Source organism: Cryptotermes secundus, unplaced genomic scaffold (genome assembly GCF_002891405.2).
Source record: "Cryptotermes secundus unplaced genomic scaffold, Csec_1.0 scaffold252, whole genome shotgun sequence".
NCBI lineage: Eukaryota > Metazoa > Arthropoda > Insecta > Blattodea > Kalotermitidae > Cryptotermes > Cryptotermes secundus.
The window spans coordinates 4,831-17,066 of NW_019733321.1; the positions used below are offsets into that span (position 1 = coordinate 4,831).

Consider the following 12,236-nt stretch of genomic DNA (forward strand, 5'->3'; position numbering starts at 1 on the left):
CTGGTCAAGTGGGATTTGTTGTGGACAAAGTGGCGCTGGGGCGGGTTTTCTCGGAGTACTTCGGTTTACCCTGCCAATCTTCATTCCACCAAATTCTCCATCATCATAATCTCCCGGGGCAGACTACACTAGGCCAATCAGTGGCCGCCGTGCTGAGTGGACGCAGTTGGACTCAACCCCCCACGAAGAGAATTAAAAAAAATAAACAACCTTATACTCCGGAATGCCTAGTTGCAACAGTGAAACACGGGTAGGTTTTGTGATGGTTTGGGTAGCAATATCATGGTTCTATATTCTGTTCGTCCCATTATAACGCTTCACGGCACAATTACTGCAAGGGAGTACATGGACAGGTTGGGTAAACAGGTGCATCCCATGGTCCAGACGTTATTTCTTAACGACGCAGTTTCCCAAGGCGCCAACGCACCCACTCACACAGCTGGAACTGTTCAGCCATGGTTTGAAGAACGTGAAGGTGAACTTCAGCATCTTCCCTGACCAGCGCCATCACCAGATTTGAACATCACTGAAAACCTCTGGTCAGTTTAGGAGACTACAGTGAGGCACAGATCCTACCTCCAATATCTCTAAAGCAACTAGAGACTGTTCAAAACCGGTACGAGTCCCTTCCCTTTAGGATTACGGCTGTACTGAAGCAAATGATGGTCCAGCATCGCATTAGTAAAGAGAAGAGTATAGTATCTGCAGTGTTTTTCCAAAGCCTGTTCTTATTTTCTGGGGTGCTTGTTCGATCTCCAACCTGAGAGCTAGGGGCCACCTTTCTTCTGACCCAAAATTTTCGACCTATCGAACACGCGTGACTATATTAGGAGCGTGCAGTCCCTCTAGCATAGCTCTCCATGCGATCTGGGCACCCAGACGTCCGCACCACGTCCACATACCCGTAGTAACCTACGGGAGGAATCAGACTTGAACGAATGTTTCCTGTGTTACAGAGATGCTCTAAGCCCTTACGAACACTTACATGAGGAATCCTCGTAGTGGGATAAGCCAATATAGAGGACTGTGCATCGCAAAAGAATCATGCATACACCCTGTGAGATTCGAAACCATGATCCCAATATCCCAGGGGCATATGACCATGCTACGAATAGTAGGTCTGCCTGTGCCACGCTTTCGACATGTTTAGACTAAGTGCACAAAACCAGTCGGTATCACATTCCAAATCTTTTAACAAATAATCCATATATCATAAGCAACCTCCCAAGTAATGATACGGACCTGAGACATGTAGTTGTGAAAGTGTCATTAAATAACCTATGCACTGAGTAATTAGAAACGCAGCGTCAGTTTGAGCGTAAGCTTGTGATATACGAATATGCTTGTCACAGAATATCCTCTGTTGCGTAACATAAAGCAAATTCTCGACACCTCATGGGGATAATGTTGGTCGCTGACGTAATACGCGTCGTGAAAATAGACTGACACCGCCTGGCGTAATGTTAATATACAAAAGATTAAATTTACTTCTTGTGTCCTTATTCTGTCGTTATGCATATATATATATTGTCACATGTTGCGCGACNATATATATATATATTTGTAGTTACAGACAGAAGCAAAAAATGACAACAGTGGACAATATGTTTGAGGCGACATTACACACCGAAAACACCCTTTAATGCGTATTGTTATCCGAGAATTTCGGCAGTGTCTTAGTACAATCCCGTGTGAAGCGCTTTCAATACCTCCACCGTAGCCCTGCGAGTCGTAGGAAACAACGAAAAGAGAACCCAGTGTCTGAGGGTATAACTGGGCCACCCAGTTCCTGGGGGAGATAAATACGGGGACATGGACCTCCAAGTTGGGGGAGTGTCGAATCTCGGTCAGTAAAATGTGGTCATGAGTCCCGCGAAACTCGGACCCGAGACTGACTGCACTGGCGAGCACCAGCAGCAGTTTTAAACGACAGACCCATGTTCTCGTCAGAGTGGATGTTACATAAAGACTATGAAAGCAGGTGCTCAGTTGAAGAAAATGCTGCTCGTGAGCCTCAAGGGGCTTGGCGCCAAGAAAAACTGATTGGAGTTAAACCGCCACTCTGATATTCTCCGTCTTAGTTCACGTACATGTAGCTGCCTTTCCAGGCATATCCGTGTTGACGATGTTCGGTACATTTGACGATGATTATTTTGATCAGTTTCTCGCTGAATTATAAATGGGCTCCATACTAGTGGTCAATAAATTCTGGGATATCATGCAGTTCATGGCCGCTTTCTGATATCAAATACAAAATAGTCTCAATCAATGTTTGGTATTGCCATCAACTTCGCAGCGGAGTGTTACTAATATCAACTATACACAACGTCGCCTATGAAAAATGTTCAATTTTAACATTCCCTGTTTGGCAATTAAGTTGATTAAAAATCTATGTATTGGAGATTAAAACAAGCGTATAAATGCAATTAAAACACCCTCACGTCAGTGCAACTACAAAAGAGTGTGTCGAATATACAAGGTGTTTCAGAAATATGCCTTTTTTTCACAGCTCGTCATGTGTGCGTCTGAGAGAGCCATGCATTTCAATGCTTTGTTTCAAGCCTACAATTCACTCATTTCAGCCTATTTTCCTTGTTCTGAAAAAAAATAAAATTAGGCTTATGGTAACACTTTGTTCTCTGTGTGTCTGTACGGTATCCTCCCGGTGTTGCTCGGTAACGTCACGGTAAACATATTCCCGCGGCAGTGAATGCACACACGGAAATAGCTGCATTGCTGGTCGGGGCGTTTTCTGTGTGGTATGTGCCGTGAAAAAAATGGCAGGCCATTAGTTCTTGTCAATAACAGTGAGGCCCCTCCTCTCGACGAAGAGGAGGCCACAGTTAGAAACACGAAAAAGTGTTAGAATGAACAAACATACGGTCATGGACCTCAACGGGACCCATAACAAAGAATGACTGTGCTGGCGATGACCAGCAGCAATTCAACCGACATTTCGAATAGTTGTTCCAGAAACTTCTTGTCGCAATACGGCAAACTTGCCTAACTTCGAGATACGCGTTATTTTTTGTACGAAATTTTAAGCAGATTCGGAAGTGTTTTGATGGTGGTGTAAGAATTACTTGGTGCATCGTCCGGCATTCTAAAAAGCTGTTACGGGAACTTGATCTGTTTCCGTCTTCAGGTGAGGAGGAACACCTACTCCGTTGGGTCCTTTATGAAAAGCTAACCTCAATGACTGGACGACTGAGGTTAGCCCAACAGAGTAGGTTTTCTCCCTCCTCGCCTGAAGACGGAAACAGGTCAAGTTTTCGGAACGTTATGTTCCCTAGCTTTTAGAATACCGGACGATATACAATGTCCAAAAACCCAGTAATTCTGGAACAAATTTCAAAACCCCTCAACTGTGAAGAACAGCCAGAACTAACTGCAGAGCATCCACATAATGTTGTAAAAAATTTGGAGTGTTATACAAAGAAATAAGATGCATTTCAAGATTTGGTTGGTTTATTCCATATGTGAGAACTAGGAGTGGAGCGGTAACGTGGTAATGAATGTTTCTATAAAAATAATATCACGATTTTAGTGACTACAGACGAGCTTTGGATCGATGACCAGATTTATTACACACTTATACAACTCGTCACCACGTTTAACAAATCACTATAGGACACAATATGTCTTCTGAGTCTGTTATACGTTTCACTGGCCGTTGCTTGATAACGGCTTTCAACGGTGGATTTTCCCCTTCTTCTGGGTACCTGAACTGTCCCCGGCCTCAGCTACCAAGTTTCACAGCAACAGCTCATAACAACTAAACGATAGCAACAGTCAGACTAACTCACTAACTCACCAACCAACCGGTCAAAGTTATGTTACGACCGACGGTCAGTCGGCCAGTCTGTTTCCGTGTCAAGCCCCATCTTAGGTCCAAGACCGCTAATTTGTCCTATTTATACCATCTCAGGATGGACCGCGTAGAAAACATCGTTTCTGCTGCAGTACAATTGTTGTGTTTGTGTTGGGGATGAACGCGTGATCGCTACTGAGTCATAGCCTAGCAAGGCCGTCGTTTTTAAAGCAGTACTTAGCAACGGCCGTTGTATAATTGATTTAGCTGTCGTTGCCTAGCAATGGGCCTACATGCCACGATAATTTGTGCGGAACGCAAAGAGACAGTTGGAATTTCGTACGACCAAGAAGAAGAGGAGATTTACAAGGACTGAAACGGCGATGGAGAAACAAAGAATGTCTTGGTATTGACAAAAGGAGGCCTTAAAGAACTAACGCTACAGAGTTTCTGATGACCAAGATGAACTATTTGTCTTTTTAATATCACCACCTACAGAGTACATTTCACAAGTACATATTCATCAGCACAGATAAATACATGACCACTCTAAAGTAACAAGTCCAGAAAAGAAATCGTACATACTAAAATTGCGACCAACATTATGCACCATATCCTACAAGCCGACAGGACTATAACAGACGCAATATTTGGTGTGTCTTCAGGGATGCAACATTTAGGGCGCAACCCGAAAATGTTCAGGACTGCACCCGAATTTGCGGTACATTTATGAAATATGCATGCAACAAAATATTGTAACGGATTTGATCAACGCGTTGTCAGGCAACATCTCTGCAAACACGGTCCGACACGAACAATAGAGGAAGCTGTGTTTTCTGTAGATCCGATCGTCGCGCCAATACACTGGCCAGATAGCGATCACGTGATATGTGTTTACTATAAGTTCATGCCTGTTCCGCGACTATAGAGCAAGAGCCGTGAGTTGTAAATTCAGAGCGAACTGGAACTAGGGGTACAGAAGAGTACAATAGGTCAGCCTGTGAGAACTTCAATTGTGATTTGAAGACTTTAAGTGTGGAGTAGTGTATGGGTATTGGGAGTGTGTGATTTAGGGGGAATTTTGTAGTTCCTTTGTTAGAAATCCGTGAGAACTCGTGCAGATAGACTAGAGAGATTAGTGTGGAGTACTTTGTAATGTGAAAATCAGTGACAGTGAAATAATTAATTGCAGTTATGACCTGTAGGTTGTTAATAAATCCAATTACCAATCCGAACCCCACTGTTAGTCATTCCCACATGTGGCAATATATTATAATCATATATTAACTATCTTAAACCATGTGTTCAATCTCATTGAACTTAGAATATACGACGATGAAGCTACAAAATGTATCACTTACAAATATATATTTGCGAATATTTCTTGATTTAATAAGCATAAAAAGGGACAAACAAATTATTCGACGTGATCTAAAGTTTCAAATATTAGAAATATGACAGGATAAAATTAAGTGACAATACATGGATGTCACTATTATGAAATATTTTAATGATTCATCAGCCAACATTATTCTTGTCAGGAGAAATTAAAGATACTCTTTTTAAGGTCTCAGAGATGTGTTAGAAGCTAGACTGAATGTGTTAAGATGGAGATTATATTACTTCCTAAAATAAGGACCTGATAATACAACATTCTTATTATTAAGTTTTTCAGTCAGATTTCATTAACAGTCCTCGAACTAAAACGAAAATATTGGCCAGGTAGTCTCCGTGGTAAATAGCCCTTACTTATAAGCTGATTATTCCTCAGCTCATCAAGAAATTTTGGTATTTTATGAAACCCAAAATACATTACAACAGCAGCCCGCCAATATCTATATCCTGTGCCAGAATAATCCATTCCATATTTACTTACCATATTTCTTTAAGATTAATTGTAACACTTCCCTCCCCATTACGCCCAGTTCTCCTAAGGTGTTTCAAATAAAATTCTGTATCCACTTCTCTCCCTCACATGACAGATATACACCCCGCCTACCTCATCCCCCTCGATTTCATCACAGCAATAACATTAGCTAAAGAGAACAAATATGGAGCTCCTCATATGCAATTATTGCAGTCTTGTGAAAGAAGACTTCAGAGTAAGTAATGTTAACAATATTATCATTATATATGTTTCGAAGTCAGTAGGTGAACTGCTGTTTATTTCCGAAACGTTCTGTGTACTCACTCACCTGGCTCTTCATAGGGTCAGTGTTCACTTGGCACATGTACTGACCCCGGTCCTCTCGCTTCACTCCACGCAAATTGAGGGTCCACGTGTTGAAGTCGTTGTGTGTGACGGAGAGCCGCGCATTGTTGGTGATCACGTGTTCGTGAATAGCAAGAATGGCTTTTGTATCCGCCTTGATCCACGCCACCTGCAGAGCATAAGTGCGAAGTGCTGTACTAATTTGTAAACATGAGGTTCACACTGGCATCGGTACTGAATGAAATCATAATCAGACGAGAGCAGTAGTTTTGGCTTTGTTTGGAGGCAATGCCTTATATTTTTACGCATTAACTAATTCAACGGCTATTTGAAAATAATATCTTTTATGCAAATAAACTTAAAAAATACTTATTATAAGTAATCGAAATTAGTACTGCTTAATTTATAGTAAAATTGCAGTGGTGGCTGGAACACTCAGCATCTAAGCCGTAATAATAAGGTAAAGGTATCCCTGTAACAGACCCTGGGGGCCCATAGGGTTATGAGGTGTCGAGACTCCCACATTTCCTGTACAATCCGCTCATAGATGACGGTCAGGTAATCAGCCTTATGCGCCGAACGGCAGCTCTTTACCCCCAGCAAGATTCCTGGTACTCATTTCTGTTAGAGCCTGATTCGACCGCAGGGCCATTAAGCGGCTGGAAGGATTAGGTCAATTAAAAAATACGACTTCATCGGGTATCGAACCCGTGACTTTCCAGCGTGTAGCACAGTGCCTCAACCAACTACGCTACTGCGTGCCTCAACTCATATAATTACTATATAGCTCCTCTGTTCTTGATGTCGGCACTAGGGGAAGGTGAGTGGTGAGCTTCACGCCCCGGTCGCTTTACCCCCGCCAAAAGAGCTCCTTGTGCCCATTGGATAGGAGGTTATGTGGGCCCCAGAGCCGGTCTGGACGCTGTGGAGTTGAGAAAAATCTCTCGTTCCCGGTGCGACTCGACCTCCAGACTCCCATCCCATAGCCTGTCACTATACCGACTGACAGTGGATTACAGGCAAGCACATGATTTCAGAAGCTTCGAATACTCTAAAAGAATGGACTTTCTTAATCATCTAAAGGAATATCAACTTCTCAAAGAAATTTCTATATAATTAATTATGGTGTAATAGTACCTTAACTTCTAAAGCGAAGTTATTATCCGGAAGGACAAATACTAGTCAAGTAGCAAGACATTAAACTTTTTCTCACACGTTTTTAGATTAAATTTAAAAAGTCGTATGCTTAGTTAATTATGTAGTATGCTATGAAGACAAATGGGGTGGAGGTACACCATACTTGACCTCGGCACTAGATAGAGCGGTCTCTTTACCTCCGGGGAAAGAGCCCCGGTACCCACTGGGTATGGGATTCAGTGGACTTCCGGGCCGGACTGAACGCTGTGGAGAAAAGAAAATCATGCCCCTGCCAGCATCCAACCCCGGAAGTACAGCCTCTAGCCCGTCGCTACACTGACTCATCTATGGTGATTGCTTATTTCTACGAGCAGATTACCCTAAGAATACCTGTTACCTTCGTTTCAATCGCGCGAAATTTATGATTATCCCCACAATTCTCTTGATAATTTGATTACCATAAATTCGTGAAAGAAGTCCTAATGCTGAGTTACACCTGTATAAGGTAAAAAAGGCGAAGTTAGTCTTGTAACAGGCCGTGAAGGCCAACAGGGTTTTCAGATGTCGAAGCTCCCACATTTTCTCTAGACAATCGGCTCACAGATGGCGGTGATTTTTCTCAGCCTTAGGCTAAGGCCTGCGTGCGCAGGCGGAAATAATCTTTGAATTCGCAGCTACTGCGAAAGATGTGTATGTCCTGCGTGCGAGCGACCAGTTCCGGCTGCAGGAAGTGCTGTATAGTGCAAGTTATCTGACTTATCATGTAAACGTATTCAAAATATTCAATATACACCCGCGCGCATAGTAAACTGCATAAAATAAAATAATTAAACTGATGTTTATACCTACTTGTTATTCCTACTTCCTGTGAAACCTTGTCCCATTCCCTATCAACCAGGTCTCTCTTATGATAAGCTTTGTTCCTGTGGTCCCAACGCACGGGTCTTTTGAAAACTTCTGAAATCAGACTTTCAATTTATGTTGCCATTGTGAAATACTTAATGCGAATAGAAGCAGCGATCAAACGTGAATGGTCGCTGCTTCCTGGGCCAGGCGAGGCGAAGCGACTTCTTGGAAGCGGCCGCTTCGCCTCGCGCTCACAGAGTTCAAGCACATAAACAAACATGTGTTTGTCCGCATGTGGAAGAAGTTCACGCTCGCAAGTGGGAGATCTACGCTCCCACGCAGGACACGGCCTAACGCGCCGGGCCCTTTACCCTCAAGGAGATTCCTGGTGCTCATTTCTGCTAGAGGCTGAGTCGACCCCAGGGCATAGTGTGGCAGGAAGGATCAGGTAAATTGGAAATATCCACCTCACTGGGACTCGAACCCGCGACTTTCCGGCTTGTTGCATTGTGCCTCAACCAACCACGCTACCGCGTGCCCCCAAGTTACACATGCATATCACATTTAATCTTGAACCGCCATTGCATACGATGTGATCCGAACATGATATCTCTCTACATCTCGCTCGCTGTATTCATTCACGAAGGCAATACACGTAATCAAGGGATTACGTCATACCTGAGACCCAACACAGAGAATGTTACAGCTACAGTCTGCACCATTCTTCTCTAGCTCCTGAGATATGGGTTTGCCCCTCTGGTCAATTTTGTTGGTCCCACAGGGAGTTCATAAAATACGATACATCAACGTTCGTACGTTGGTGCTGATGCTAAACGCATTAACACAACGATAGCGTATCAGGAGACAGTAGGACAAATCTGATAATGGACCCATTAATTTCGCTTCGCTTAGTGGGGTGTGCAGTCCAGCTGGGTCCACTCGGCACGGAGGCCACTAATTGGCCTATTGTACCTGCCCCGGTGATTATGATGATGGAGAATTTGGTGGAATGAAGATTGGCAGGGGAAACCGAAGTACTCGGAGAAAACCCGCCCCAGCGCCACTTTATCCACCACAAATTCCACTTGACCAGACCCGGGATCGGGAAGCCAGCGACTAACAGCTTGAGATATGGCGCGGCCTTCAATGGACCCATTGCCCTAAGGTTCTTTTTGTCTCTATCAGCTACTTCAGGCAAGGATCGTATCATCAAACAGGTCACAGACTTCCTTTCGAATACATCTTTCACTACCACCCTATCGTATTTAATTCAACATTATGCAGTATAAATTATTTAAGTGAACTAGCGCTCTGACGTAGGCTGAACACATTTTCGTACGTGGTTTCCTGAGGATACGAGTGCCAATGTTACTACTCCCAGATGACGTCATGACAAATAGATGACGAAGTATCAGCCTCTCGATTTAAGGGAAACGCGTGTAAACTTTTCCAGGAATTCTCAGTGGTAATAGGCGAAGAAAAAACATGTTTATATGCAGCGGTTGCTCATGTGTCCCAAAGATTTGCTACTTTCTCTACACTAGTCCATAAGATTCTTGAGAATAAGACAATAAAATTCCGGGTTCCGTAAAAGGCGCGGAATTTCTTGACGACCGATTAAATTGTTAGATTTTCAAGGACTCTGCTGAATGGTTTTACTCAGACAGTTATTTCTTAGATAAATGTGAAATACTATAAGAGCATGTAGGAGTTAAACTGCTCACAGCTGTAGTTATGGAACCTTATTGTCACGTGTTTTGGTGACTTTAGACGCTGGGTTGGTTCAGTGAGTCCATTTAGTGGGTGTTCGCCAGGCGGAACTACAATTGATTATGACACTTTCAATCTTACTGTAACTCTGACACTTCGTAACTACGAACAATGATAACATTCTAAATGCTGCTGTAACTGCACCACATAAACCAAAGACTTCTTCTGACCTCTGTGTCTGACTTATTCTTCTGTTCTCTGCTGTCTTCTGTGTCTGACTTCCGTGTCTGAGCTCTGTCCGAGTCTGAATCTTGTACTACGACCGACGGTCAGTCGGTCAGTCTGTCTTGGAATAAAGCACCCAACTGGGGCTCACCATAAGATTCTTATTATTGTCAGACAATTGCAGGATTGTTGACGTGGGCGCTCTCTCTCTCACGAGAGGATGGGTCTGCCGTTTACAACTGCTCCTGGTCCTCGCCAGCACAGTGTGAGTTCACTTCTGGGTGTATCTGCTAGGTAGCCGTGATAGCACACACCGCCTCGAAGACTTCTGTATCTCGTATCTGACATAACTGTCTGCCTAAGCACGGTTGCAACGGAAACACTTCCAGTTCCGCAGTAACCTATATGCCTAATCGAGTGTTGTCGCGGAAGTCATGTGTGATAATCCAATTGTCACCCCTTTGTCACGGAAGCGTGTTCTGTTAATACCCGTTGGCTAGGAAATCAACTTCCCATCTGACTCTACTATTCCGGCTTTCAGGCGTCACGTCACAATACATTTTCTGGCTTATAACGCCATTTATTATGTTGAAAAATAACAGATATTTCAGAGGAATATGTCGCCTCCATCTTTAGTACCGAAGAATAAACCAAGAAAGAAACCAATATGAAGCAGGTAACAACCTCCGCTTCGATACTGAAGACGTATGCTATATGTTCCTCCGAAACGCCAGTTAATTTTCAACGGTCTACATGGCTTTTTATCTCAGGAGGTAGAACTGTTCAACATAACATTAATATGCATGCGTATCAGAACTGGGAGAGCGGTGTAGACTTGATAACCACGAAACAAATGTCTGAATGTCTGGCCTAGTAAGTTTCTGCTTATTTAGAAACAAAGCGGTTAATCTTAATCAAGTTTCTTAAATCGATAAAAGAAGACATTTTACTGCAAAATGTAATTGTTTCCTATACTTTTATATCACAATAAATACGCTAGTCGATTTCGCGTAAAATGTCGACCGTCTTATATCCGCGTGTTCAAGATTACTGCATTTCACAGTTTATTTTTCATTATTCGGTAATCTACATTTCCACACGTAACACAGACTTCCTTAACCAAGAAAATATCGGTTACCTCAATTAAAGCCTCTTTCAAGGACCTGGGAACTTCGATGATCAGCGATAAAAAAGGTACCAACGGGTTCATAACGGAACTCTATCAGAGAACATCTTAGTCATAGTTAGCAGGGGTAGCTCAGTCAATATAGTGATTAAGGTGTGGGCTTGGAAATGGAGATTTGATTCTAGCAGGGGCAGAGGTGTTTAACCCACCGTGTTCAGACCGACTCCATGGTTCCCCCAGCTCCCTATCTGGTGCCTACATGAAAGTGGCCGAAACGTCATCTTCATATAATGCCGAGACTATGAATGAGCGAAGTTTTCAGGCGTACTTAAGCAGAGCAACAGCGTCAGTTTCACTGCACAGCGGAAGTACTACATAGCGACATAACTGTGCCATAGAATGTGTGAGTGATGACTGCGTTGGGGCTACAACTGTGTTATGGCATCAGTCATGACACTCCACCATGACATTAGTGGTCAAATTATATTGTGGGATTTATCATTAAAGTGTGTCGCAGAATTAGTCACGTGCTCTGTCCACGAGTTGCTTCAGTATCCAGCCATGAAACCTATTTTCCTATACACCGAACTTCCAAAGTAAAATATTCGACTATAGAAAACATGTCTGCCGTAGGTCCACATGACAGCAACCAAAGCAAAAGAATGATGAACAGAATAACAAATGAAACCTGATATGATTAATTGGGCTAAATTATACACATTAATAGCAGCACAAGGCTCTTGGTCAGCAGACAGCAGGTGCCCTTTACTTGCAGTTTACATAACGGCCCTGTCATTAACTCGACTTCATAATGTCGAATTGTTTTGTGACAAGTGAACAGCGTGAATAACGGAGGGATGCAGAAGGTAGCCACAATGGCGTAATTTTGGTACTATCCTGGCTTTTGCTTGGAGGGACCGAGTAAAACCACACAAACTTCAATAAGGATAGATGGCATCGTGGCCGAGCTCCAAACCAGCACCCTCCTGATTACAGGGCAGAAGCGTGGGCACTTGAGTCAATTTCATCTGTAGTACAGAGTGTAAGCGGTGGGGTTACACGTAATGAAACGCAAATTATTCAGACTTACCTGGCATAAACAAGTCATTCAGTAGAAAATTATGTGTACTGAAATGAGTTTTAATTAACATTGTATTAATGCCAAGCCT

General features: G+C 43.1%; 1 protein-coding gene across 1 annotated transcript in view; it reads right to left on the reverse strand.

Moving 5' to 3' along the window:
- Positions 1 to 6,006: 6,006 nt before the first annotated feature.
- Positions 6,007 to 12,236, reverse strand: part of LOC111867926 (zwei Ig domain protein zig-8-like) — a gene marked incomplete at its 3' end in the record, with an annotated part of 336,655 nt that continues 330,425 nt past the window's right edge. The window contains exon 3 of the mRNA XM_033752860.1: positions 6,007 to 6,192. Within this exon, the coding sequence (XP_033608751.1) occupies positions 6,007 to 6,192 (186 nt within the window). The remainder of the gene's footprint in view (positions 6,193 to 12,236) is intronic.